Source organism: Nyctibius grandis, chromosome 1 (genome assembly GCF_013368605.1).
Source record: "Nyctibius grandis isolate bNycGra1 chromosome 1, bNycGra1.pri, whole genome shotgun sequence".
Classification (NCBI taxonomy): Eukaryota; Metazoa; Chordata; class Aves; order Nyctibiiformes; family Nyctibiidae; genus Nyctibius; species Nyctibius grandis.
Genome location: NC_090658.1, coordinates 62,261,642 through 62,288,779, shown reverse-complemented (window position 1 = coordinate 62,288,779; position 27,138 = coordinate 62,261,642). Strand labels below are relative to the sequence as shown.

The window sequence follows — 27,138 nt, the reverse complement described above, 5'->3', positions numbered from 1 at the left end:
ACAGTGGGCGAAGAGATAAAAATCTGACTTAAATTACTTCAGAGTTTCTAAAAATACAGTCATCTTAATTGCTGAAGCATAGTACATTTGTACGTCAAATAATAATGTCTAGAGGCCGGAGAAACAAAAGCTAAAGTGACAGAAGGTGACAAGGAGTTCTAACAGATACTCTGAGGGTATAAATCATATTCCTGTTGTTTGAAAAGGAAAAATCAGACCATGTTCTGTATATGGCAGATTGTAAAATCTGAAATGCATGAGAAATGACAACTTCCAGCAATTTGATTTTGCACGCTGGTAGAGCTAAACTTTCATCTTCCTGTGGAAAGCCGCGGGTTGTCTTAAGCGTGAGTGTTGCTTTGATGAGTCAGGTTATGTCTGCTCCCCACCCGCGGGCTGGTGGCCCGTCCCCAGGGAGGTGCCCGATGCCTGGGGCTGGGGCTGCCCTGGTGCTCCTGGCTGCCCTGCTCCTAGCTGGAGGTGGGATGGGCCCTGGCTGCCCCTCCGCCGCTCTCAGCCCTCAGGGATCAGCCAGGCCTCCCTGACACCCTAGTGTGAATTAGTCTTCCTATAATATGGGTTATATTTGCAGACTCTTAAGTCTCTTTCTTAAATGCAGTCTTATCTTCAAACAGTGGAAGCTTACCTGGTAAGTGAGGTACAGGTACCTAGTACATGCCCATGTTCACACACACGCATACACTTCATGCGCAAACATGGCGTTTTCAGATATGTAAAAGTTACTTAGTTTTCCATGCTCTTTTGTTATTTTTGCTGATTTTGTGAGTATTACTCCCATGTTTTATTCTGGCAGTGCTGTCTGCTTGCCAGCCTACTCAGATGCCTTATTTCATAGTGGGGTACATGAAATAATTTTTAAGTGCTTGTTAATTTCAAAAATTATAACTTGAGAACAGTGAGTTCTCCATTTTCAAAGGTAGATAGAGGAAAAAATATCCATGAATAATAGCTGTACTTGCACAGACTTTTCCACTTCTTCTGCCCTGAACTCTAAGGAATGCTTCTGATTACAAGAGTGAGCTTGAAAGAGGATGAGTCCATGGGCAATGAAATCCTAGATTCAGTGAATTTAATGGGAGTTTTCTGCCTTGGTAAGAGTAGTGTCAGAACTTATGTCACCGAAATCGGGAATAAAACCTCTTAACACCAATGTAGCGTTAAGAAGCAGGCACACTTTTATTGCAGCGCTGGGCAGCACGGGGGGTAGCCCCTCCAAAGCCGTGCGCGCCCCCCTCGATAATTCACCTTGTATTTATGTAGTAAAATGTTACATATTCATCACGTATCCAAGGATACCTCTACATATTCATAACTTCTCCCCGAAAAGGCGGTCTTTATTATAATGAGTTCCAGGAAATCATTTCCATACTCTCCACCTGTAACTCCTCCCGATTGCGCACGCGCAGTTTCCTCTGGTGGTTGTGGGCAGGGGTCTCGGGGATGAAGGCCGTATGCCTTCCTCGCTGTGCACTTTTCACCTTTCTTCCTTGCGCAGGCGTGGTAGTTCCTTGGCTCTTGGTCAAACCTCAAGACCAGTCCTGGCTTGTCTTAAAGCAGGAAGTCTAGTAAGTCTATTGTATTCAACTAGTGTCCGTGACGGTCTCTAGTAAGACAAGAAGTCCAGTAACTTACCTAATGGGGTTTCTATGGTTACCTGTTAAAATTTAACAATCCTATAGCTAACTTCACAGGCTCTAAGGCAGAACACAGCACCCCCCATTATACCTATTCTACTAAACTTATCATTTTATGATTAAATTGAATTTCATTTTATTTCAAATATTTGTAACATTTCCCCCCTTTGAAAGTTTTGAAAATCACTTCAAGACTTTCACCTCTATCTCTAAAGTTTATCTATTAATACATTTTTATTCAATGTTGTTGGTGGGAGCCTTAAAATTGTTTATCTTTCATCTTGTGGTCTGGTTACTGCCTGAATAATCATTCGATTGAAGACAGTTTTGTTGTTTATTTGTTTCTTTAGGCAATAATAGATCAGAAAAATAGTCATAAAGACTAGTAGCAAAATTAATGCGGTGCTAATCAATGATTTGGCCCATGAACTTAATTCCCATCCTAATCCACTGAAAATTTTGTCTATCCAACTTTCTTGCATGTCCTGTTGAAGCTTTTGGGTATCAGTTTTTATTTTCTCCAATAAATCTAAATCATATTCCACATCTTGAGTCATGTTTGAATATGTATGCAGCAGTGATCTACTCTGTCTTTCAGAAATCCACAAATCCCATGCTCTTTAAGTAAAAGCATATCCAATGCCAGCCTATTTTGTAAAGTCATTCTGGATGTCGCCTGTAATTGTAAATTTAAGTCTCTAACTCCTTTCCTGGTCACATTTGCCAATCTCTCGACCTGTCCTGTTAACTGATATATCCATTCTCTATTCCAGTACATTGATAAAGGAGTTAATAGGGATTCCAAAAACCAGCTCACTTTTACCCCAGTTGAAGGTTCATTCCATTTATCTTCTTCTTCTGACCTTTTTACACGTTTTAATTTCAAATTTTCAACTGTTCCCTTAAAGGGAGACTTTTTCCAAATTGGACATAATGTTGGTATGCCTAATGTTATTTGTTTTACTTTCCCATCTAAAGGGAAGTGGGTTGTCCAAGTTCCATCACTCATCGCCCAGACTAAATGTCGTGGGCTCTGAATTTTATCTTTTCTACAACTAAATCTCTTGCCTCTTATTGGAGTATATGCATCAGTCAATATAGTTAAAATTCCCCATGGAGTTGGTTCACCCACTGCCCTGGAATCTGTGTAATTAATTCTAACATCAGATTTTCTTCCTGAGTTTTCCTTGGGAGATACATCAGCTGATCTGTTTCTGTTTGAAGGTCTGTGTCCCCATACCCTTTTGTTACACCATGTTGTCCAATTTTTGTCTCAAACCAGGCTCCCACTAACAATAATTCCCGAATCAATATTAATTTCACAAGTATTACAAACTGATATCCAAAATTAGACATATTTCAGAGTCAATTTCGAAGTTTCAGCATCCCTTTTAACAATCATCCACACTGGTGGAGCTTTCTTCACTCTGGTATAATGTATCCACGCATTTGATTCAGCGATTTTTATGGCGGTGAATGTAGTCAGCAACACGTGGAAAGGTCCTTTCCGGCGTTCCTGAAGAGGTTCAGAAGCCCTGGCCTTTACATAAACGTAATCTCCCAGTTGAAACTCATGCACAGGACTTTCTAAAGACAGAGGTCTATTCCACACAATCACGCTCCGAAGCGCAGTTAGAGTCTTTCCTAAAGAAAGCAGATAGTTATATACATCTTGTTTCCCTTTTAAATGTATATCTACATTTGGTTCAGGAGTTCCATAAGGTTTTCCATAAAATAGTTCATAAGGACTAGTTGATGTCTCACTTTTTGGTTGAACCCGTATCCGTAACAGGGCTAATGGAAGAGCCTGAGGCCATTTCAAATTGGTTTCTTGACATATTTTACTGATTTGTCTCTTTATTGTTTGATTCATTCTTTCTACCTTTCCACTAGATTGTGGCCTCCAAGGTGTATGTAAATCCCAAGTAACTCCCAACATCTTACTGATATTTTGCACTACCTCTGCAATAAAATGTGGACCTCTATCTGAGGAAATTCCAATAGGTATTCCAAATCTCGGAATGATTTCTTGTAATAACCATTTAATTACTTCTTTTGCTTGATTTGTCCGACAGGGAAGGGCTTCTGGCCATCCTGAAAAAGTATCAACCCCTACCAGAATGTATCGATACCCATTTTGTCTAGGTAATTCCGAAAAATCTGTTTGCCAATAATCTCCTGGTTCCATTCCTGATTTTAACGTTCCCATTGGAAGTTTCTTTTTCACTAATGGATTGTTCTTTAAACAAATCTCACATTTAGCAATCATTTTCTTTGTTATTTCTAACATTTTTACTGATACAACGTGCCTTTTTAAGAAAGTTAGTAATGCTTCCGCTCCCCAATGACAATCCCTATGTTTTGTTTGTATTATTTCCCTCATCAAAAGTGGTGGAATCACCACTTGACCTGTTGCTGTAACCCACCATCCAGCTAAATTTTTCTTTGCATTGAATAAATTTGCTAATTTTTCATCTTCCTGTGAATATTTAGGTTTTTCTTTAGGTATGTTAATAGTTTTAGTAGGAATTAATGCCATTAGAAAGGCATCTCTCTCTTTGCTACTCTTTTAGCTATCCTGTCAGCCAATTTGTATCCTATTGTTTCCTGTCTGGTGGGCTTTTACAGTGCATGATTGCTACATTAGTTGGCTTCTGAACTGCTTGTATTAATTTCAGAATTTCTTCTTTGTATTTTATACTTGTTCCCTGGGAAGATAGTAATCCTCTTTCTTTCCACAGAATTCCATGGACATGTACTACACCAAAAGCATATTTTGAATCAGTCCAGATATTTACTCTCTTTTCTTTGCTCAATTCTAGTGCTCATGTCAAGGCTATTAATTCTGCCTTTTGAGCTGAAGTTGTGCTAGTAAACAATTTGCTTCTATAATAGTGTTTCAGTTGTCACCGGCATATCCTGCGTATCAAATTCCATCTTCCACGAAGCTGCTGCCATCTGTATACAATTCCCAGTCAGGATCCTCCAACGGTGTATCCTTTAGATCCTCCCGACTGGAGTACACATGTTCTATGGTTGTTAGACAGTCATGTTCCAGTTGTTCTTCTTCTGTACAGAACTCAAAAAGACTGGCAGGATTGGCAAGGTTAGTAGGTTTCAGAATCACAGTCATCCTGTTCGGTTTAAAATCACTTGATACTTTATCATTCTTGCTAGGGGATAACCAGTGACCCCCCTTTTGTTCTAGAATGGTGATTAACGTATGTGGCACATATACTGTTATCATTCTCCCTCAAGTCAATTTTTGTGCCTCTTGTATTAGCATTACTGTGGCTGCAACTGCTCGAAGGCAACTTGGCCATCCTTTACTTACAGTGTCCAGTTGTTTGGAGAAGTATCCTACCGGTCTCTTCCAGCTTCCCATCCTCTGGGTTAACACTCCCAAGTGCAAGATGTTGTCTCTCATGTACAAACAGTTGGAAGTCCTTAGTCAAATCTGGAAGTCCTAGTGCTGGTGCAGTCATCAGGGCCCGTTTTAAATCCTGAAAAGCTCTTTGTTGTTCTGGGCCCCACACAAATGGTACAATTTTCTGAGCTTCATATAACAGTTTTGCTAACAGACCGTAATTCATTATCCAAAGTCAACACCACCCCGTCATTCCTAGAAAAGCTCTCAGTTCATGCACATTTCTAGGTTCCGGGATACCATAAATTGCCTCTTTATGGTCTGTTCCGAATTGCCTCTGTCCTTGAGTGATCTCAAATCCTAAATAGATTACAGTCTGGCTCGCTATTTGAGCTTTATTTCTAGATACTTTGTACCCACTTAATCCAAGAAAGTTTAAAAGGTCTATTGTTACCTTTACACAGGTGGATCTTATTTCTGTAGCAATCAGGATGTCATCCACATATTGTAGAAGTAGATGTCCAGGTTTTGGTTCTGAATCATTTTGTTTCCACTGTTCAAGCTCCTTTGCTAAGTGGTTACCAAAGATCGGACTGTTTTTAAATCCTTGGGGTAACCTTGTCCATGTCAGCTGCATCTTCCCGTCCTCTTTGTGGATTTTCCCATTCAAAAGCAAACAGCTTTCAACTTTCCTTCTCCAAGGGTATGCAAAAGAAAGCATCTTTTAAATCAAGCACTGTAAACCACCGATGATTTTCTCTTAATGCCGTTAAGAGTGTGTATGGGTTTGCAACGACAGGATGTATGTCTTTAACTAATTGGTTTATAGCTCTCAAATCCTGAAATAACCTGTATTCACCTGAAGGTTTCTTTACTGGTAAGATTGGAGCGTTATATTCTGATTCACATTCTTCCAGAATTCCGTACTTTAAAAACTTGTCAATTATTCCTTTAACTCCCTGTCTCACCTCTGGTTTAATTGGATATTGTTTAATCCTTATCAGTTTTGCTTGATCCTTTAATTCTATTTTTACAGGCTGTGCTACCTTAGACTTCCCAGGTATGTCTGTATTCCAGACTGTTGGTATAACAGCCTCATCTATTTCCTGGGGTATTTCCGATTCCTTTACCCTTTCTTGGATCATCAATATTTCTCCTGTCTTTGATTCTGGAATTTTCAGAAAGACTTCACCTTCTTCAAAAACTATTTGTGCATTTAATTTAGATAACAAATCTCGTCCTAGCAAAGGTATCGGACAATCTGGTATATACAAGAATTCGTGTGTGATTATTTTACTTCCAAATTTTAAGTCTAGGGGTTGTAGGAATGGCCTGTTTTCTTCTTCCCCTGTGGCTCCAATTATTTTAGCAGATTTATTTCACAACTTTCCTTTACAGACGTTTAAAACAGAATATGTTGCTCCAGTATCCACCAGAAATTTAACTCCTTTATCTCCCAGCTTAATTATAACCAGAGATTCAGCTGGGTTCCCCTCCAGTCCTCCTCATTCATCTAAAGTCATCATTCTCCTTGCCTTTCTTTGATCTGTCCTTTGATCCCTTTTGGGACATTCTCTTTTCCAGTGTCCCTCTTCTTTGCAATATGCACACTGATTAATTCCGAGGGTATTTGACCCTCGTTCTCCAAAGTTTCTAAAACCTCCTCTTCCCCTAGCTCGATCTCTACTTCTTGTAACATTTCCTGTTAATGCAGCTGTCAGTCTGCTCTCTTTAATCCTTTCTTTCTTATCTTTTCTCTGTTCTTCCTCCTTTTCTCGATTGTTGTATATCTTCCAAGCTGTTTCAAGCATTTTATTTAAATTCCTTGAATCCTCCCCCTCTAATTTTTGCAGTTTCCTCTTTATATCTGGCGCTGATTGTCCCGTGAATATTAAAGCCAATTGTTGTTGTTCTGCTTCTGTCTCTAATTTCAAATCAGTAAACTTCCTGGCCGTTTCTTTCAGTCTCTCTAAAAACACTGAGGGTGATTCATTTTTGTCTTGTTTCACCTCATATAATTTAGACCAATTTAAAGCTCTTGGCATTGCATGTTTCACCCCATACAACACCCACTTTTGGTACTGAGTTAACTTTCTCCTGTTCTCTGTAACATTCGGATCCCATTGAGGATCTCCTGTAGGAAAATTTTGCTCCAGTGTTCCAGTAAGTAAACCGTTTGTGTGTGCAGCTTCTGCCTGTGCTTTTCCAGTTTTTAACACCATCTGTTTTTCTGTACTATCCAATAAATTATCCAATATCACTTGTATTTCATTCCAGTCAGGATCCTGTGTCCTAATAATTGTTTCTATGACCCTTCCTACCCTTTCTGGGTCCTCCCTATACATTCCTGCTGCCTGTTTCCATGCCATCAAATCCATAACAGAAAACGGCACTTTCACATGCACTGGCCCCTGCTGCCTTACTCCCTGTCTTAAAGGAGCTATTTCTAATTCTAATTCCACTTCATCTTCTCTCGTTACAGTACACCTAATACGTCTCTTACCAATGTCACAAGCGGAACAACAATTCTTAATTTTTCTCTTTTCTGAAGCGAGTGTCATTACTAGATTGTCCCGACTAATTAATTTACATTCATTTTGCCAATCAGTTCGTTGTCTTAAATAAAAGAACAAATCTACGTATGGTACTTCACTCCACTTTCCTTCCCACCTGCAAAACAGCATTAATTGTAGTATCGTATTATATTTCAATGTTCCATTCCTCGGCCACTTGTCCTGATCTTCCAAAACGTATAATGGCCACCAATTATTACAGTATTTTATCATTTGACTTTTACGCAAATCCTCATGTAACTCTCCCCAGTGTGACAGCAAACATCCTAACGGCGAGGGTTTTGGTATCTTTTCATCCAATGTTAAATTCCCTGCACTTTTACTTCTAAACAGTTTTACAAATCCTGATGCCATGTTACCAATTTTTTCTTTTTCTTTTTTTTTCTCTTTTTTTTTTTTTAAACACCCAAGTCAAACGCTTCGTCCGTCTCCAACCAAGCCCCTCGCGGGACGTTGGAACTGCGGATTGGGACTCCACACTCGCTTCGTGCTTATATGCACGTCTCAGTCACACACTCACACGCTCACACACTCAATAAAATTTACGGTTGTACAACCACCCGACAGAAAAACCAGAAAAAACAGAACTCGAGTTTCCCAAATTCCAAATGCCTAGGCAACCAGAACCAGAACCAGCTGTCCAGCCCTGCAATAGCTTTCACTTATGACTGACGGGCAGACTACCAGACGTCTAATTCAGCAACAGCTGATTAGACCCAGAGCGGGTGCCCTGAGCCCCAGCCCTGCGAAGCTTTCTCTCCACCTTATGGGCAGGCTATTCAGAACCAGACCAGAGTTTGTAAAGATGTGCCTTACCTCTCCAGGGGATGTTGCGAGGAGCTATCGTGAGTCGAGGGCGATGCTACTTCTCCGAGAGTTGCTCGGTGCCGGCTGGCGTTGGATCAGCGCTCGATCTCCTTCAGTCTCACTCGCAAGGTCCCATCTGGGTCGCCAAAACTGTCACCGAAATCGGGAATAAAACCTCTTAACACCAATGTAGCATTAAGAAGCAGGCACACCTTTATTGCAGCGCTGGGCAGCATGGGGGGTAGCCCCTCCAAAGCCGTGCGCGCCCCCCTCGATAATTCACCTTGTATTTATGTAGTAAAATGTTACATATTCATCACGTATCCAAGGATACCTCTACATATTCATAACTTCTCCCCGAAAAGGCGGTCTTTATTATAATGAGTTCCAGGAAATCATTTCCATACTCTCCACCTGCAACTCCTCCCGATTGCGCACGCGCAGTTTCCTCTGGTGGTTGTGGGCAGGGGTCTCGGGGATGAAGGCCGTATGCCTTCCTCGCTGTGCACTTTTCACCTTTCTTCCTTGCGCAGGCGTGGTAGTTCCTTGGCTCTTGGTCAAACCTCAAGACCAGTCCTGGCTTGTCTTAAAGCAGGAAGTCTAGTAAGTCTATTGTATTCAACTAGTGTCCGTGACGGTCTCTAGTAAGACAAGAAGTCCAGTAACTTACCTAATGGGGTTTCTATGGTTACCTGTTAAAATTTAACAATCCTATAGCTAACTTCACAGGCTCTAAGGCAGAACACAGCACCCCCCATTATACCTATTCTACTAAACTTATCATTTTATGATTAAATTGAATTTCATTTTATTTCAAATATTTGTAACATTTGCATTGACCTCAGTTGTGCAGAGGTTTTGTCTGCTCTGTGGAGCCCCACGACACGGGGAAGAAGGGAGTCTCCATCCTCTGAAGAAAGGTTTACAAGGAAATATATTTTCTGTCTGACTCCAAGAAGTCAAATTAGGGAGAGTACAGGGAAGTCATTAGCTGCTATCCTGCAGTGAGCAGCTTGTGGAAAAACTGTGCTACTGAAGCAAGTCTTTATTTCTTTGTACAAGACAGACATGTACAATTAGTTTATTCTAATCGTTCATTAGGAACAATCTTTTCTGATATATAATCTGAATAGATCTCACTGTTTGAGAGGGTTTCTGGACTGCTTGGTTTCATCTTCTGTTCATAGCTGTTTTCTCCTGCAGCAACTTAACAAGTATGTTCTCTGCTCAGAGTTTTGTATTACTAAAATACCTGTAGATGGCCATTTCCATTACTTGTCATGACGTTATCACAGCTTAAGGGTACTGTAGTAGCAACTAGAATAGTAGTGGCTCCTCTAGACTTCAATGGAGAAAATGAGGTCAGGAGTAAGTTAGTTTTTTATACCTGTTTTAATGATTTTCTTGGTTTTGCATACTCTGCTTACAAGTTTCTGCCTCTTTTCACTGTTAGATGGTATGAGGAAGGTATGGCTATTTTCTGTCAAAATTGTATTTGTAATTTTCTAAATCACTGTTTTCCTTCAAACTCTAGTTAGAGGCAAAATTGGAAGATATTTCCTATGAAACGCTGTTATTGCTTACATTTCCAAGGGAAAAAACTAAAAAGAAGTCAACTGTTTGTTTAACATCTTGGGGATGTTTCATGTATAGATTCACCACCTGCAGATTTTCAAAAGAAGGTCCTTGTTTTGAAAATGTGATCCTAAATCTGAGGTAACACCAGGGGACTTTGGAGAATATTGTTTAGAGGGAGTTTCTGCTCCTTTGCTGTGAATTTTTCACATCTGTTAGGCAGCATGCACACTGAGGAGCATGGACTTCAAAAATTCATTTCATACCATAAACCAGCAGTAGCTGCATGCTACGCTTTTCCTATGCCAGACCCATAAAGGACGTGAATCGTTACTGACACTGGCCGTTGAGTTTATGCGGCTGAGACTCATGCAGCTCTGGAGGTCCTCAGTCTAATCTTAAATGTTGATAGGTGTCAGAAGAGTTTTCTTGCACGTTCTAGAAAGGGAAGGAAGTATTAGAGTGAATGTACGTACATTATTTGTATGAATAAGCTGGAACTGTTCCTCCTTGAACGCTATGATTTTTTCATTGGCTCTGAATGTTCTCAATAAATATGTAATTTTCTCTTTCCTATACGGATTTTTATTTGTTAATCTTTTTGTAGAATAGTTTACTTCATATCTATGCTCTGAAATCTGTGGGTACTTTCTTTCCCTTTAGGAGTTTTCATTTATTCCCGATGATATCATTATATTTTCCCTTGAAGCAGTGTGTTCATAACCGGATAATGGGGAGAGAAGCTGTTCGGTTTGTGATTGATTAGTGGATGTACAATCTCAATTCCCTTGGAAAGTGGGTGTGTGGTTGTTTGAGCCTGTGTTTCTTTGGAGAGAGACCATTTCAGGGAATCGTAGTTAGAGCTGCAAACAATCCATTAGTCACTCGTCCAAGCCCTGCCAGTGAAATACTGTTCCCTGCAGTACTTTATTGAATGTTTTGTCCAATATTGGTTTGAGTGACTCAAGCCATGAGGCTTCCACCACTTCCTCTGAGAAACTATTTCATGGTCTGACAGAGCTCACTGTTAGGAAATATTTCCTGGTACTCAGCCTAAACTTCTTAACACCCAAATTGATCTCATTACTCTTAGGTATACTTTTTCTTCCAGTCCTGTCTTAAATCTTTTTCCTTCTTTGGCATTCACACTCTTGAGTTAATAGTAGATGATATCATATCTCCTCTTAAGTCAAGCAAATGCATAATTAGTTCTTCTATTCCTTCTCTCCAAATAGGCCATCTGTTTGGTGGAAAACAGGGCTGAGTATGGGAAGATTTTTTTCTGCTAAGTGCTTACTTCAAACAAATAACATGAAAAAGTGCATTAGGAGTTCGTGTGATTATGTAGCTCCAAGGAGCCCCAACTTTTATGTAAAATGTTTTTCAGAAATTATGTAGAAGATGGTAACTTTTCCAGGGAGTCATTTGAAGTAGTAATAGCTTTTTCTAGCACAATATACAGCTATAGCACTAGTAGTCTGTCACATTTCATGGCTTCAGGGAATGTTTTGTGATGTTGCTTCATCTATTTATCAAGCAAATTATGTGCAGCTACAGCCTGGAGAGGGGAGAGCAATGGCAGCAGAACTGCAAGCAGATCCAGGGGCCATTTGAACGTCTGTCATTCACAGCTTTACAGCCAGAATTTACAAGTATTTGGGTCATATAAGGATTGTTGAGGAAGGGAATGTACTTTAATCCATCCAACCATTACACATCTCTGCATTTCTTTCTAGTAGCCAACATCTGTTTGGGATTTCCTTCCTTCCTTCCTTCCTTCCTTCCTTCCTTCCTTCCTTCCTTCCTTCCTTCTGTCCTCCCTCCCTCCCTCCCTTCCCTACCATATCAGTGTCCCCTAGCCAAAAGTGGGTTTTTTCCATCATAGTCTAAATTCTGCAGAGATGTGTGCACATAATAAATTGTGTTTTGCAAAATCTGGGCATGTGCTATTCTTATTTCTTATGGATGGTCTGCTGCTTAGTCAGAGACTCCTAGTCAGAGGAACACTTAGATTTACAAATAAGACTTCTAAGCTAGTGTTCCATGCTTGCTTTGAGAAACATGTAGTATGTATTCTAAGAATATGTTTATGTTTTCAAATGAATCACTGTGCAATTTGGGAACCAAGCCCGTGTTTTGTTAATTTTTTACCTGAGATTACCTGATGTGTGTGGGTTTGTGACCCGGGCTTCCAGCTTGGGGAGTAAACAAGCTGCGTGCACTTTCTCTGAACTGTACTAGAAAGGATGCGCAGGTCCTCAGGCAAGAGCGTTCCTGAGCTAGCTTATTAGAATTTTACTAAGCTAATTAAGGAAGAAAAATGCAGTGATCAAACTAAGATCAAGTCAAGTTTGAACCAAATCAGTGGGTTCAGGTGATTAAACTTAATGTATCTTACAATATTGCACACAAATATGTAAATGCAAAAAAGGAGAAGGCAGGTAAATAACAGTCCACCATCACGAGAAGAAAGCTTGGATAACTCCTGCAGGTTGCTCATTCTGTTGTTCACTACCTGAGGTGAAGTAGTGACAGGTTTGCCGGAGCCCAGACTGCATGCTGCATCTCTCAGGAAGTCTCAGGCACCTCTTTTGCCTCTGGGTGGAGTGTCTGGGGCAGGCAGGGTCTCCGAGGGAGACCTCCTGGCACAAGGGAGAGAACCGCTCGTCTCATGGTCCATCCATCAAGTCCATGTCTCTCCAATTTAGAGACAAGGATGTCATGCGGGACAGTATCGAATGCTTTGCACAAGTCCAGGTAGATGACGTCAGTCACTCTTCCCCTATCCACCAGACCTGTAACCCCACTGTGGTGGTGGAAGCCTCACGGCTTGAGTCACTCGTCGATTGCCCCCTATACATGAGGAGCAAGGTGCATGCAGGGCTTTCAGTCTAGGAGCATAAGCGGCTTTTATGTGAAAAAACTCTACCCATATTTAAGCGACTGATTTCCCACTACCCATGTGAATTCCAGAGCAATATTCCTCATGTGCGCCTGTGTCCAACCTGCTTTCTCCAAAGGTCTGGTCTTCTCTGTGTTCAGGAGTGTGTTCCTCTTCTGTGCAGGTAATCCAGGCTGTTTTCTTTGGGATCTGTGTCTTGACTGACCTGTCCAGTCTTCTCACTAAAGGAAATGACAGTCAAGAGCAAGAGAGGCAGCTGAAAAAACTCATTTCCCTCCGTGACTGGGTGATGGCAGTTCTAGCTTTCCCTGTTGGAGTGGTAAGTACAGTGTTAATCTGTGCGTGTCTTTACAAACTGGGTGAGCGGTGTTATTTACTGATTGTTTTCTGGCTGGAAGGCTTTCCCACTCTACGCAAAAGACTATGTGGAAAGGGGAAAATAGTAGAGATTATTTTACTACTCTCTTGTTTTTCACAGGTGTAAGGGAGCACTGATGTTGCTGAAATTATTTACAGTTCATTAAAAAAATGTACTTTACAATAGAAACTTGATTGTACAAGTCATTTCAAATGTGAATTGTACCAGCAGCATCTTGAGAGTCAATTTGGACTTTTTCTGTACTGTGTCATCGTCAGGAGTAGTGAAAGTGCTGACTGTGGCATGTTTCACACCATAACAACCTGACTGGAGTTCGGGCTGTAAGCCATTTTGTCATGAGCAAGAAGGGAAGTGAAAGTCCAGGTTGCTCCCTGTTAATCCCATGGGGGATTCAGAGTTGACAGAAGAAATGGGGTAGGAAAAAAAGGGGGTTGTCAGTAATGTAAAAAATCACACAGAAGGTATGGAAAAATGTCATTTTACATGTCTTTTTCAAAAGAAATCTGTTCTTTGGATCAGATCCTGGTCAACTGGGACATTGCACATCATTGCTTTCATTGGCAAAAGGTGCTGACTGTCTTCAGGTGTCTCACACCACCCACTGAAATCAGCTGAAAATCCAGAATTTCATGGGTTTTTACATGGAAGTGTGATCTGTGTCAGTCTAGTTCTAAGTTTAGGTTACATTTTAAAAAATGTGTGAACCTTTCATTAAAGTGTTGCTTTTATTGTAATTCAGGATCAACCTTTAATTTTTTATTTCAGTGTACAATAGTTCAAAATATATTCATTAGAAGCAATTTTTTTTTCATGGTAGGATTACTAGAAAATTTGTATGAGGTTCTCAAAAGTTGTACTGTTTCACAAAAGCTGATCACTTACTGTCAATTAACAGCAGTTAACACATCAGTCTATCATTTATAATTTGATATATTCAGAGATGCTTCATTAAAATGTGATTTCACCATTTATGTGGGATTTCACAATACGTGAAGAAATACAGAATGCTTTTGCAAAGTTAGAAAATGCAAAGCCTATGTGAAACATTATGCAGGTATTTCTTTCATAAAAACCCAGCTGGTAGCCTTCCCTTACTGTACCTGCTGGCCTGTCTTTTGGGAGGTGCCACAATTCATGTTGGGGTAACAGACTGCAGTTCTCCAGCCATGGTAGCAGTAACTGGATCAACTATACAGTTATTTAAAAATCTATGAAGAAACAGGCTTGCAAATATGTATTTTATGGGTGCAGAGATATATATGTTACATTTGTATTGTAAGGGAGATTGGGAATTAGAAGTAGTTGTGATTGTAATTGGCAACAGATGCTTTTCCTACTGTGTTGATAGTAGAAGTGAAGAAGGAGAACATCACATTATTTGTCTTTATTTAAAGATTTTAACTGCCTTTTTCAATCTAAAAGTGTAAGCCTTTACAAGCATCGAAGCACACCCTCCGTGGCGCTCTCATGCTGCTCAGGATTCAGGGATTCTCTCCTGCCACTGTTTTAGCTCTGTGCTGTTGTCTGGGTGCTCTTCCACCCCTGCAGTGTTCCTGACCTTGAAACTTTTCAAGATCTTGGAGCATTTCAGCTTCACTTTGTCTTGGCAATTCTGTGCATTTCTTTCAGGCATTGTTTCTCTCGCCACCGGTAAGCGAGGAATCCCAGCCAGCCATTGCTTGCACTAGAAGTACTGTTGCAACATTTACAAGTTAGCAGTTCCCGAGAGACGTGTTTCATACCTGGAGCTAGCTACTTTCCCAAGGGTTTCATACAGAAATAACTTCTGTCTTAAACAAAAAAAAAAAGATATCCAGAAAATAGTAAGAAATGGCCATGCTCGTTTGACAGATGCTCTCCATTTCCAAAGGTGACCTTTCTGTGGTGAGGGGGAGCAATTGTTATTGCATTATTTCAATACACATTATTTCACTTCTTACAAAGAAAGCTTAAAAAGGTTGTTTTCATTGTTGTTTCTTCTCCTGGCTACTGGAAAACAAACAGCAGCACTTCATAACTTAACACTGGTCTCAGCTCCTTCCTGAAACCCAATCCTCTGCAGCAGTGCCCACCACACCGCAGCTACTACTTGCCAAAGCCTTGGCCAGTGCCTGAGGGACTGCCAGCCACTGCGGGCTCTTCTTTGGTGGGATTATGGGTAGGAATAGTTCAGGGCCCGAAAGTAGCAAACGTCTAATGCTGGCTTTGTTCTCTAAAGAGCTATTTATGTCTCAGAATATAGCCAGTGAAATTTTGGTATGCCGGAGGTGCTTGTTAGAAGGAAGTTATTAAACACCAGAGTGTCTGCAGAAAAAAAGTTAAAGTTCTCTTGTTTCCCATATTCTCGCAAGAGCTTCCTCACTCCAAAAAAAAAAAAAAAAAGAACAAAAGAAGTTGAAATGCAGACTTTCTTTCTTTGAGACTTACCCACCTAGCTCTCCATGGAGCTTCTCAGTGGTTTCCAGTAGTGATACAAGGGAACCTTCACACGCAAAAATTGGACGGATGTGAATAAAATCCTTGTTGGGTTTCTAATGTAACAGCAGTGGTCATGCTTAAGTACTTGTCAGTTACCTTAACATCTAAATTATTTTTATTGCTCAGTGTTTTACACAGGGCATGTTTAGGGAATAACGCAAATAGTCGGGGAACATTTTAAAGCCCACTAACTGTAGTTTTTCAAGAGCAATTCAACACAGTTTTTTTCTGTATTTCCTGCTTACTGAAGCCCTTGAGATGACTTGTTCTGAAAAACAGATGAGAAAAGGGGTTTCCACTCCCAAGTCAAACAATGATGTGTGAAAAAAAAAATGTAACAAAATGAAGTATTTCATTTTTAGTACTTCCTAAAAGAAGTATTACATATAAACCACCTGGGAAGTCTGACCACCAACCTCCTCCCACCTTCCAAAGGAGAGGGAAGAACCAGCCCAAGGGCAAACAATCTCCTTGGGTGGCTTTGCAACAAATCAAATCTTGCAAAATCTTTGCAGCAGATCACATCTCTCCAGTGTTGTGTTATGTATTGTGTATCTTCAGGAGCTCAGATAAAACTGAATTGCCAACCTACCATTTTGTTTAGGACCATGAAGAAATAAACATGAACCTCTTTGAAGGACATAATGATTACTGTTTACCTATTGTTGCTTTTTTTAATGTGACTCTTTAAGAGAATGAAATCAGAAATCAACAGACCAATTTTCTATGTGGTAAAGCCTTATTCCATGAAAAGTCTGTGGGCAACACTTCCTAGCCCTTTTTTAGTTTATTATAAGCCTGGGGTACTATTCAAATGCCTAAGAGATCAGGAAGCATCCACTGAAGAAAAATGCTTGCATAAACATTTTAGAAGTTCATTGCCAGTTCTCATCTATACTGTCTCCACTTACACACACACACACACACCCGCCTTATCAATGTAAAGGAGATTTGTATTGGGGGAATAATTACAAAGGGAATAATTTACACTGCTAGAGAAGTGTGAGACATGCTTGAAAGTCAGAGACTACACCAGTGGTTTAGACTATCCCTACTTTTTTCTATTTGTTTGCAATAGATCGTGAAGTTGCCGAGTTTCTGTGGTTAATTAGTGTTTTGTGTAAACTGTATATGGTTTTATCAATATGTTCCTTGTAATTTGTACCAAACAAGGGAAGGAGAGGTAAAACAGGCATTTCTGGTTAAGACTGTGTTTAATCGAAATAGGAAGCAGAAAGAAAATTGATACTGTTAACATATTAGAAGAGAGATTGCTGCCTAGAAAATCACAGACTCTACCATTGATATTTTATATTATGTAGCTTTAATAGCTCCATTTGAGTCTGAGTCTAAACTGGCTAGAGTGATCTCTCATTTTTTACGTTATACTTTTATGTTTTTAAAAACTTGTGATACAAAAGAGAGAAAGACAGGCAGGCTTTCTTATCTTCTGTTTCTCTGTACTGGTACAGTCAAAAAGAAAGCTGATCACCCTTCTTGTGTAGATCATCAATAATGATGATCTGGGATCTTATCCCAAGAAAAGATGTGTAGGCATTTGCTGCAGTCTCCTACTTAACCTCATCATTTGACCGGACTACAAAATACTTTTATTTCCATAACTGACTCGACCATGCCAAAATCTCTCTATTCTAGATTTTGCCCTCATCTGTGGTGACGTGGTGGCTGGTGATGGGAACATGAGCGAGCAGTGGTGCAATTGCCTCCTGAACTCTATTCTCCAAGGGGAGTCTTCCTTGGTTTTCAGTTCCCTCTTGTGATTTCCTTCATTGGCCCTTTCACATTCATATGGTGTGATGCTGTGCTAGCACTTGATCCCACCTAAAGCCAGTACCGTGCCAATTTGTGCTTACTGTTGTCTGCCTTTAATAACACTTTTCTTCAATATGTAATGCCTTTAACCCTCAAAGAGGCTCACAAACAATGTGTTTATACTTTCAGTTAACCACAAATGTCTTGGGAGATAGCCAGAAAGCTTACCTTTTACTGTACTTAGAAGAAATTTTGTCAAGGTCAAAGGGTTGGTTATTTTTTTCTTTGTCGTGAGGCCATCCAGGAAATGACTGAACTGTGCAGCCCATCCAAAAGTAAAAACACATAGTGTAGGAAAATAAAGTTCCACTGAGTTCATTCTTCGTTTGCATAACATTTCTTGGTTGGGCTCATGTAGAACAGCAAATTATGCAATTCTTTTCACTGGCTTTCCTCTCTTAGTTTCTCTTTGCTTCCATTTGTGGTGTTTTGATAAAGCTACTTATTTTCCCTTCTGAATCATCAACCGTTTTCCAACTTGTCCTTTAAAATTTTTCCCTTGGCAGTGCCATATGCTCTTCTCATGTCCTCTGAAGCTTCAGAGACAGAGGACAAAATCTCAAGGAATATCTCCTTAAGTGGGAAAACAGAGTTTAATTTTCAGCCATATTTTTTTCCTGCTGCTGTGTATTTGTTTAGCAATACTTTAGATGCCTGTGACAAGTGAGCTGCTCCATATTTTCAAACAGTTTCTGAGATCTACTTGCAAATTTGAGGTTCCCTTTGGTCTGTAATGACCCTAAACAGGATAAGTAGCAAATGAGGGACTCTTCTGTTCTTTTATATGTTGCTTAACCTTGTGTTTAACCAAGTAATCACTGTCTTTGGAAAGCTGGCAATCTTAGGAGGCTCCTGTGTGAAGAAGCATAAAAGCAACTGCTAGTGCCTGTTTTCTTCCTTGAATTCCAGGCCTTGAGTTTGTCTAAAGAGGAAGTGGAAGGGTGACATTTGTGCCATTTTGCCTTGGGAACAAAAGAAAATAAAAATATTGGGCTTCCTGAAAGATGTCTGCTGCATATGAGCAGCCTGTTCAGCCTGGCATGTGAGGGTAGTACCATGACTGTCTCCACAATATTGATGAATTGTGCCACAAGGAAGGTGGCGTGAGCATAAGAGCTGCTCAATCATAACTCAATCATAAGTTCTGATTGAGCCTTACATAGGCAGGGTAAAGAAGCAGCTCAGGTGTATCATGGTCTGGCACTGCATGACCCTGTGTGATTTTGGCAAAGCCCAGCCCAAATAGAAGCATGCCAGTACCAAACAGCTGCTCATTAATCGAAGTAAACACATTCAGAAGCAGCCAAGGTAGCTAAGTAGCAAGTCCTCATTATAGTTCTTTTTATCCAGTTAATTTTTGTAGTTAATTTTTATCGTTCATTTTAGTTCATAGTGCAATAGTTCATTTTTATAGTTCATTTTATCCAAATGAACTACTTGTAAGGAAAGGTAAGGTGAACAATTCAGACACTAGAAGGGATCTTCCCCAAGTCATTGAGTTAGTCTCATGTCGGGTCATCCTCCAGGACAGGTTAGTTCTGTAACACCCTGGGTTTTGCACACTTCCTCTGCCTTATGTCTGCCTTGTGATAGTGCTTTGCTAAGCAGCGTTTGCCGTCTGTAGCTCCAGATGGTTGCAACCAGCTAGGCTGATCCCATTCCATCCATTGGCTGACTTTGGTTAAGGGACAGATGGCACGTCCTCTCTTTCCTTATCTTTACCTCCTTGGCAAAGTCTATTGTTTTACTCTGCTCCACACAAAAATCATAGGTCAAAACATGCCAGCTTTGTTGTATTCACTGTAATAAGGTTCAATGTAATCCTGGGTGATTTTTCTTGGTGTAAGACTACCTTGGAAAAAAGCATTATCAGTCTTGGTGTTCATGCACCTGAGAATAGGTTTTTCTGTCCCAGCTGGTCTTAGCAGGTTCTCAGAGACCCAGCGTGATAATACATGACTTCTAGGAAGCCTATAGAGAAGAGGATACTTTGCTTCCATTTTCCCTGCTGTTCAGCTATTCATATCTTGGCAGTTACGTGTCAGCAGGTGCGTAAAGAGCTAGGCTGTGCCAATGCCAAGACTGGCCCAGAAGAGAGACTTCTTGTGGGGTACTTTACACTTGCAATATTTTTCAGGCTGTCCATCATAACCTATTTTTTTTTCCTGGCCGTTGTGCATTAGGCAAATAGTCCAAGCTTATTCTGAGCAGGCACCGATAGCTATCAGAACAGATGGTCAAGTGTGTTGGAAACCAAGAAACTATGTACTGTATGCACACTGAGGGAACAGTGTACTGGTTCAGGTCATTCACATAACTGGCTGGCCGAAGTCTGCATGTCTGTGGTTAGAACAAGGTGCCATTGATAAACTGCAACCTCAGTTTTAACTTTCCAAAGTCAGAAGCATATGAAACAATTTAGGCCTACACTATCACACACACTAGTAATTCGCTGACCTAGCTGTGCTCACCCCATATTTCTTGCACTTTTTTTTACCGACCCCCCAAATTAGCCATCAGATCATGGGCCACATGGGTTTGGATGTAACTGAATACTTCCCTGCTGTGGTCTCAGGGAAAGCCCTATCTGTTGCCTCTCAAACTTTAAACTTGAACTTGTCTCTGCTGTGTAGAGATCCCCTGAAAATGGTCATTGAAAAGCTCCTGGCCCAGGTACTGGGTTTTACTGCTGTAAACAATAAGCCTTTTATTACTACAAAACTATGACTCAAATTCAGCGTAAGAAAGCAATTGTGTTTTAATTAGAAGATTACTTGCTTTGTTCTTTCCCCAGCTAAGGTAAGCTAAAACTATTATTTCTGTAAATTTTTGCAGTTTTATATTGTCTTTGCTTTTCAGACATCAGGGTATCCTTAAAGAATTTGTGCAGACTTTGGCAAAAATTTAGGCTAGTGCAAACTTTATCTGAGCCATCTGTCCTGTCCTCAGTCTACAGGAAACAATGGTCTTTCTCTGGCCTCCTGCTAAATAGTCTCTGACAAGAACCAAGCCAAATTTCATATTGACAAAGGAGCAGCATACCAGACCTCTTTTCTGTGGATCCCAGTCCATGAATTTTGTGCATAGTAGTTAAAAGGTTAAATATTTTCTTAAAACAATGTTATTTTGATGGCTGACATGAAATAAGTGCAAAGATGAGTTTGTAGGCTTCTGTTCAGGAGCGAATGTTTCATATTTATATGTTCTATGAATTCCAAGTGATATTTTACCTGATTTTCCATTTGTTTTCTATCCTGTTAGTGGTGAAACATTATTTATGTGCCACATCTGCTACTAAAGTATAGTACTCAGTTGTAATTTGGCCACAGGCATGTAAGTCAAAAAAATGAGATTTTTTCCAGGCTAAAAGTCCAAAAAAAAAAAAAAAAAGAAAAAACATCTGTGAATGCAAAGAATAATCCAGATTCACACTGTTGATTAAAGCAGGGTTGTGTAACTAATTGTTCAGAAGATGTTTTAACATCTTGTCTTGTCTTTTTTTTCTTCTTAGTTTGTTGTGACGATGTTTTGGAGCATCTATGTCTATGACAGGGAGCTGGTTTACCCAAAGCTGCTTGATAATTTTATACCAGCGTGGCTAAATCATGGAATGGTGAGTAAAGTAATGCAAATACTTTCTTGCATAAACAAAAGTGTAAGACACTGATTTCCCTGTGCATGGCTCTGCATACACTTAGAGCTAATCCCCACAGAAGTTATTAAGGAACATTGTTTCCTTCCTTGATTCCTTGAGTCATATTTGAATCCCTATTAGGTTGAAGCAGTGGCGATTTGAACTTGTATGTCCTACATCCCAGGCTAGCTGTGGGGATCGGCTGTTTTCTGTGATAAGGTGCCTTTCCCAGAGCAATGTCACCCTGGTCATGAGGACATTTAATCAAAAGAGACTCTTCCACAAAACAGAAGTTCTGACTTCGACAAATTTTGCTCTAAAATGACACTTAATTGAATGATTCTTTTAACATTCCACCAAATTATAATTTATGATGAAAATGTTTTGGTTAAAATGCTTGTTTGAAAAATCTCACTATGCTTTTTGGACCTAGATGTCTTTAGGAAAAAAATGAAATAATTTCTCATTTCTCAAGCACACCAAACTTGTTAGCAGAACCTGTATCTTGAGTATTTTTAATAATGTGGAATTATACACATCGATGCAAAGTTTCAAAATTGTTGCATTGGTAATAATAAAAGTAGTTTCTTGAGAAGAAATCTGACCTTTTCATCCTTCTCTGGTATGTCAAGTTGGACATTCTTTCTCTCAACTGTATGTTTAAATGCTAAGGGAAAGATAAGGCCACACTTTGCCATCAGGTACTTACTACTGTTTATGCAGCATTTGGAGCTGAAAAGCATCATGTTTGCTTCTCTAGTTGTGTCTGCAAAATGTTTCATTATTACTTTGTTTTCCATATCAAGGCATGGCAAACCATTTGGCACTGCTGTTCATCAGTAGATGACAGCAGAGCTCATTGTTCAGGGTGTGAGTACTTTATCACCACAGCAGATCAAGGTACTGCTGGGCTTGATAAATTGGTCCTTTGTGGGGTGGGGTAGATGGCACTGCTATTTATTTGTTCCCTAAATTGTGTCTTAGCGGAGCAGTATGAGAATTACTACTGACAAGAGGAGCAACAGCTTCTGCTAGATACTGTACTGGTTTATGATGTTTTGAAAGGAACTGAGTGATATTGTGTGTGCGTAGAGCTGAGGAAAGATCTGATGACTCCTGCTGTGTTTGCTCGACTGTCCTCCCTTGAGTTTTGAGGTTACAAACTGAACACTTGCAAATGCTGCCAAGCCATACATACATGGATTCTTTCGCCACACCACATCAGTGCCGGCTCTGATGACATTTCTTCCAGGTGACATTCCACATACTGAAAGTGCCTAACCTATAACATTTTTCATGAATGTACATTGCGAAGCAGTTGACAACAAATGGCCCTCTGTAGTCAGGAAGTCTCCTCTGTGCCATAACTAAAAGGCAATTCAAGCTCATGTTGCTCTGTAGAAATTTATACTTACTGAAACATTTGAAGAGGGATTTTGTTTGAGATTTTTGGACATAATAGAGTTTGCTGAAATGAATTGCGTGCAAGCATCTTAGACTTTTTTTTTCAACTTGCAATATTGTCGAAGGGATTTTTTAAAGTATTTTGTAAAGGAATTGTTTGCTGTGTCAGTCTCCATTTATCCAGTGTTCATTTAGCTCAGTCACAGAGAAAGCTTATGTCTGTTGGGCTTTTCACCACTTTTCAGTCTAATTCTTTCTGCTGTTTTAGCCATCATTTTATCCTCACGAGCATACATACTAATTAATTCTGATGCATTGCCCATCATAATATGAAGGGGTTCTTAAACTACCTTGAGAATGCTAACACCTCACTTAGTAGTAGTTACAATTTTGACATGGCAGATTTTAGAGAATATGAGGGAGGTCCCCTTGGTGAAAGGGTGGGACCTCTGGGAATACAGTTTTAGAGAAGTCGAGATCCCTGGCTATTGTTTTGTACTGAAATAAACATTTATTCCCATCTTTTCCTGCATGTTTTGACAGCAGCTGTGCACATTCAGTGATAATTTTTCTGAACGCAGGGGTTCAGTGCTGGAGCCTAACCTTGTACAACAAAACTCACACAAGAGATTCATCACCCTTAGCAGAGTGAAATCTGTCAGTGAGAGGTGGGTCCTTTTGCTGCTGCAGCATTGCTGATGAATCCCTCTTCTCTGTCAGCTTCCCCCGCAGTGTCTGGTGCAGCTCCTAAGGATTTGAGCTCAAATGTTACTTCACCTGTGAACACTCTGTCCAGGTTTTTTCACAGCAGTTTCCCTAAATGCATATTTATCACAAAAAAAAGCCACAAAAATTGGAAAATGTAAAACTATACATTTTTGACAGTAAAAAGATTCCCTACTTTAACTGAAAAGTCGTATTTTCAGAAGTTTCTGACAGGTGTATTATGACCAGCTGTAACAACTTGCTCAACTGTCAACATCAGCCTGCAAAATCCACACATAGAAAAGGAATGAAAAATCATGAAATCTGGCTGTAATAATAGCAATCATATTTCTATTAGTAATATGGGCATATGTCAAAATATTTGAGAATATTCATACTTTAGAAGCATTTTAAGGTGACTATTTTGAAGGCTGTATGAAGGAATTGTTTGAAGGGCTGGTCCAATTCAGTGCATTAGCCCAAGCAGAAGTGGTTTGGGCAGCAGTGTCTGCTGCTTTGTTAGGTTATATAGTTCTCATCCCCCTTTTTCTTCTCCCCTTTTCCCATCCCTTCTCTGCAGTTACAACTTTGTCTATAGTTTAAAAAAACTGTTTTCTTGAATACGTAACAATGTCTTGCTAATACTCAGAGATAACACTCTTTCACAGCAACACTTTTTCAACATTTTAAAAGTTCCTAATTATAAAAAAAAGTCCTCTCTAGAAGTGGAGAACATGAGGGAAATGAACCTCAGAGCTATTCAATCCCGTTACCAATTCAATCTTAATATTGTTTATAAAGTTTCATAGAAACAGAGAGAGGCTCATCATTGTGCACAAAGATAAAAGCCACAAACTATTTACCATAAAATTGCATATAGTGGCAAGAACTGTATTTCTATTACCGATATATATATATACACACCATAATAGTTAAAAATATAATTCCTGTCTACAGGAAAATCTGTGTAGTAAGTGGTGCCTTGTGGCACCAGATGGTACCTCATACATACAGATTCATACACCTGTGAGAGGCATCACTAATAGAGTTGTACTGTGCCATAAAACTGATATATTTCATCATCTCAGTCAGTCGATTCGTCCATAACCGATGGTGTCACTATGACTTGAGAAATGTCCGGGGGAAGTCAGTGGCAGGGTTGCTGTACATTTCCAGCAGGACAGGGATTTAATATCTGTTTATTATGTGAAGGAGCACATCTGATGTTAAGCTTCTGTCAGTAGAAATAACTACCTGTCTAAAGAGAGCTGTTGGAGAACAGGGCTATGTCTCAGCCTTGGCCTGTTTCTGAAGTGTCAAGTTCACTTCCTGTGTTTATTCATTATGCAGATGAATTTGTCTTTGCTGGCTACAGTTTTAGTTGCCAAATTACTGAACTCTTCCATCAAAGATGTCATTTGTGTTCTTGAGACTGTCCTGCACTTTGGTTCCCTGTCAACCCTTAATTCCACAGGCATGTTTTCCATGGGAAATATTCTTTCCCATTTTCTGGTGGCTGTCTGTCTGATCTCTATCACTATTAGGAATTTTTAATTAAAGGCTAACCTTTAGTGTTTAAAACTAGTGTGTCATAGTAATGGGATTTTTATCAGCTCATTCATTGCACTTTTTGTGTTAGGACTGGACAGGATGATGTGTAGGTAGCATTTGTTTCCAGAAGTTATATTCTCTTCAATATTAGCACAGACTATAAAACTAGAGGTTGCCCCTATTCTAACCAATGCCCACATAAACAGATCTGTAGACTGAATTAATTTAAGCTTGAGCATTGCTGATTTTGAGCCAGGTTACATGGCAGGACTGCGTGCAGTATCTGTCCAAGTTAGCATACTATTTCAGCGAGAGTCCTTCTTTGTTTTTCACAGACACTGGCCCAAATTCTTTTAAAAAATGTGAATCATCTTTTGTTTGTGGCAAAGAAAATAAAATACAGAGATAGAAATTACTTACTGAGGAGTTTAATGGCTTTGGAGGTCAGGAACAAAGAATTGTCTTCATATGAAAACTCTAGGGGAGAGGTCAGGGAAGGGGGAAGGGGAATATGCTCTGCCTCTGTGGAGTTGGAAAATTGATTATTTTATGGGTTCTGTGCCATTACAATCTATATGAGCTCTTTCAGTTTTGTCCTGTATTCTTTTTTATGCTGCTTTTGGGAAACAGAGGTGTTCCTAGAAAGACTTACCCTCTGTCCTTGTACTTAAGAGAATGCACAAAAAATGGGACAAATAGCAGACGAAGACAAGTTATGGAGAGGAAGGAGCTTGTCCAAGTGATACATCTCTACTTATTTCACAAGATGGCTGTCTTTTTTTATTGCTGGCTGCTCCTCTGAAAAGCTCAGCCCACCGGAGAGTAGTACGGAGTCCCTCTGGCCATCTCTCAAGTTGTTGTTCTTCCTGGCAGTGTTGTCTTAGGTCCAGTGGCCTTGGCTTGTTTGTTTCTTTGTTTTTCTGGTGGAAAGCTTTTTTCTTTAATGATTTGACAAGTGGGAAAATAGAAAAGCCATGCAAAGATCAAAAGTCATGTAAAGATATACATATAAAGATTGGAAGGTCCAAAGCTGGTGAGTTTTTTGACAAACAGGTCTCTCCATCACTAGTTGCTGCACAGTGCTCGCTCTGATGTACAAACAAGGAGATGTCCTTTCTTTCAGAAAAGTGTTTCCATCTAGCGTGTTGCTTTAAAAGTCCTTTTCAGAAATTACTCATTTGAAATAGTGCATTATAGTTCTTGAGGATGCTTTCCTAATACAGCAACATCCCATGTAAGGGCTATTCTTGTATAATGTACTACACCTGGGTCTGGAGGGTCTGACCTACGAGGAACGGCTGAGGGAGCTGGGCTTGTTTAGCCTGGAGAAGAGGAGGCTCAGAGGTGACCTTATTGCAGTCTACAACTACCTGAAGGGAGGTTGTAGTGAAGTGGGAGTTGGCCTCTTCTCCCGGGCAACTAGCGATAGGACAAGAGGACACAGACTCAAGCTTCGCCAGGGGAGGTTCAGGTTGGACATTAGGAAGAATTTATTTTCAGAAAGGGTTATTAGACATTGGAATGGGCTGCTCAGGGAGGTGGTGGAGTCACCATCTCTGGATGTGTTTAAGAAAAGACTGGACATGGGCACTTAGTGCCATGGTCTAGTTGACAGGGTGGTGTCAGGGCAATGGTTGGACTCGATGATCCCTGAGGTCTCTTCCAAGCTGGTTTATTTCTGTGATTCTGTGACCTTGGTGATGCCTCATGCTTATGTCTAGAAGATACCCTTTTCTGAGATTCATTTCTAAATCTGATTTAAGGCTTTCAAGGATATTCTCTCTCAAGTGCTTTTCTTAATTTATCAATATTTTATTATATTAAGTGTGTATAAAATCTTCAGTGCTCTGGGAAGGAGTTCCCACTTTTTACATAACTTGCAAAGTTTCCTGATAAAAATCAGGGAAAATTTGTAATTTAATTTCCAACAGAATACCCCCTACTAGGTGGCTATTATTTAAACATCTGTCTGATGGAAAGAATAGAAATTGAAGCTGGTTACCTGGGGACTCAGAATATTTGCAAAACCCATGAAAAGAATGTTGTTGGATTTGTACACTTCTTGCATGTTCATGCTGCAGTTACGTGGCTCCATCTGGTATCTCTCCTCATTATCTGCCAGTTCCACCGCTGAAGCATGAATACAGTAGTATCAATTATCCCCTCGCTCTGGGGAGAAAAACAGCAGCAGCATAGAAGATTTTTTTTATTTTCTATTACTTATGTGAAGGGCTTGGAAACTGGTAGTGTGTCAAAACCTGTGATCACATAGCAG

General features: G+C 39.9%; 1 protein-coding gene across 3 annotated transcripts in view; it reads left to right on the top strand.

The window, feature by feature from the left end:
• Positions 1-27,138, top strand: part of AIG1 (androgen induced 1) — a 153,933-nt gene that overhangs the window by 38,032 nt on the left and 88,763 nt on the right. For all 3 annotated transcript variants that reach the window (XR_011049764.1, XM_068418529.1, XM_068418404.1), the window contains exons 2-3: positions 13,043-13,198; positions 21,081-21,182. Coding sequence is in view for 2 of the 3 variants with exons in the window: in XM_068418529.1 (XP_068274630.1) it covers positions 13,043-13,198; positions 21,081-21,182 (258 nt within the window). In the remaining variant the exon portion in view is untranslated. The remainder of the gene's footprint in view (positions 1-13,042; positions 13,199-21,080; positions 21,183-27,138) is intronic.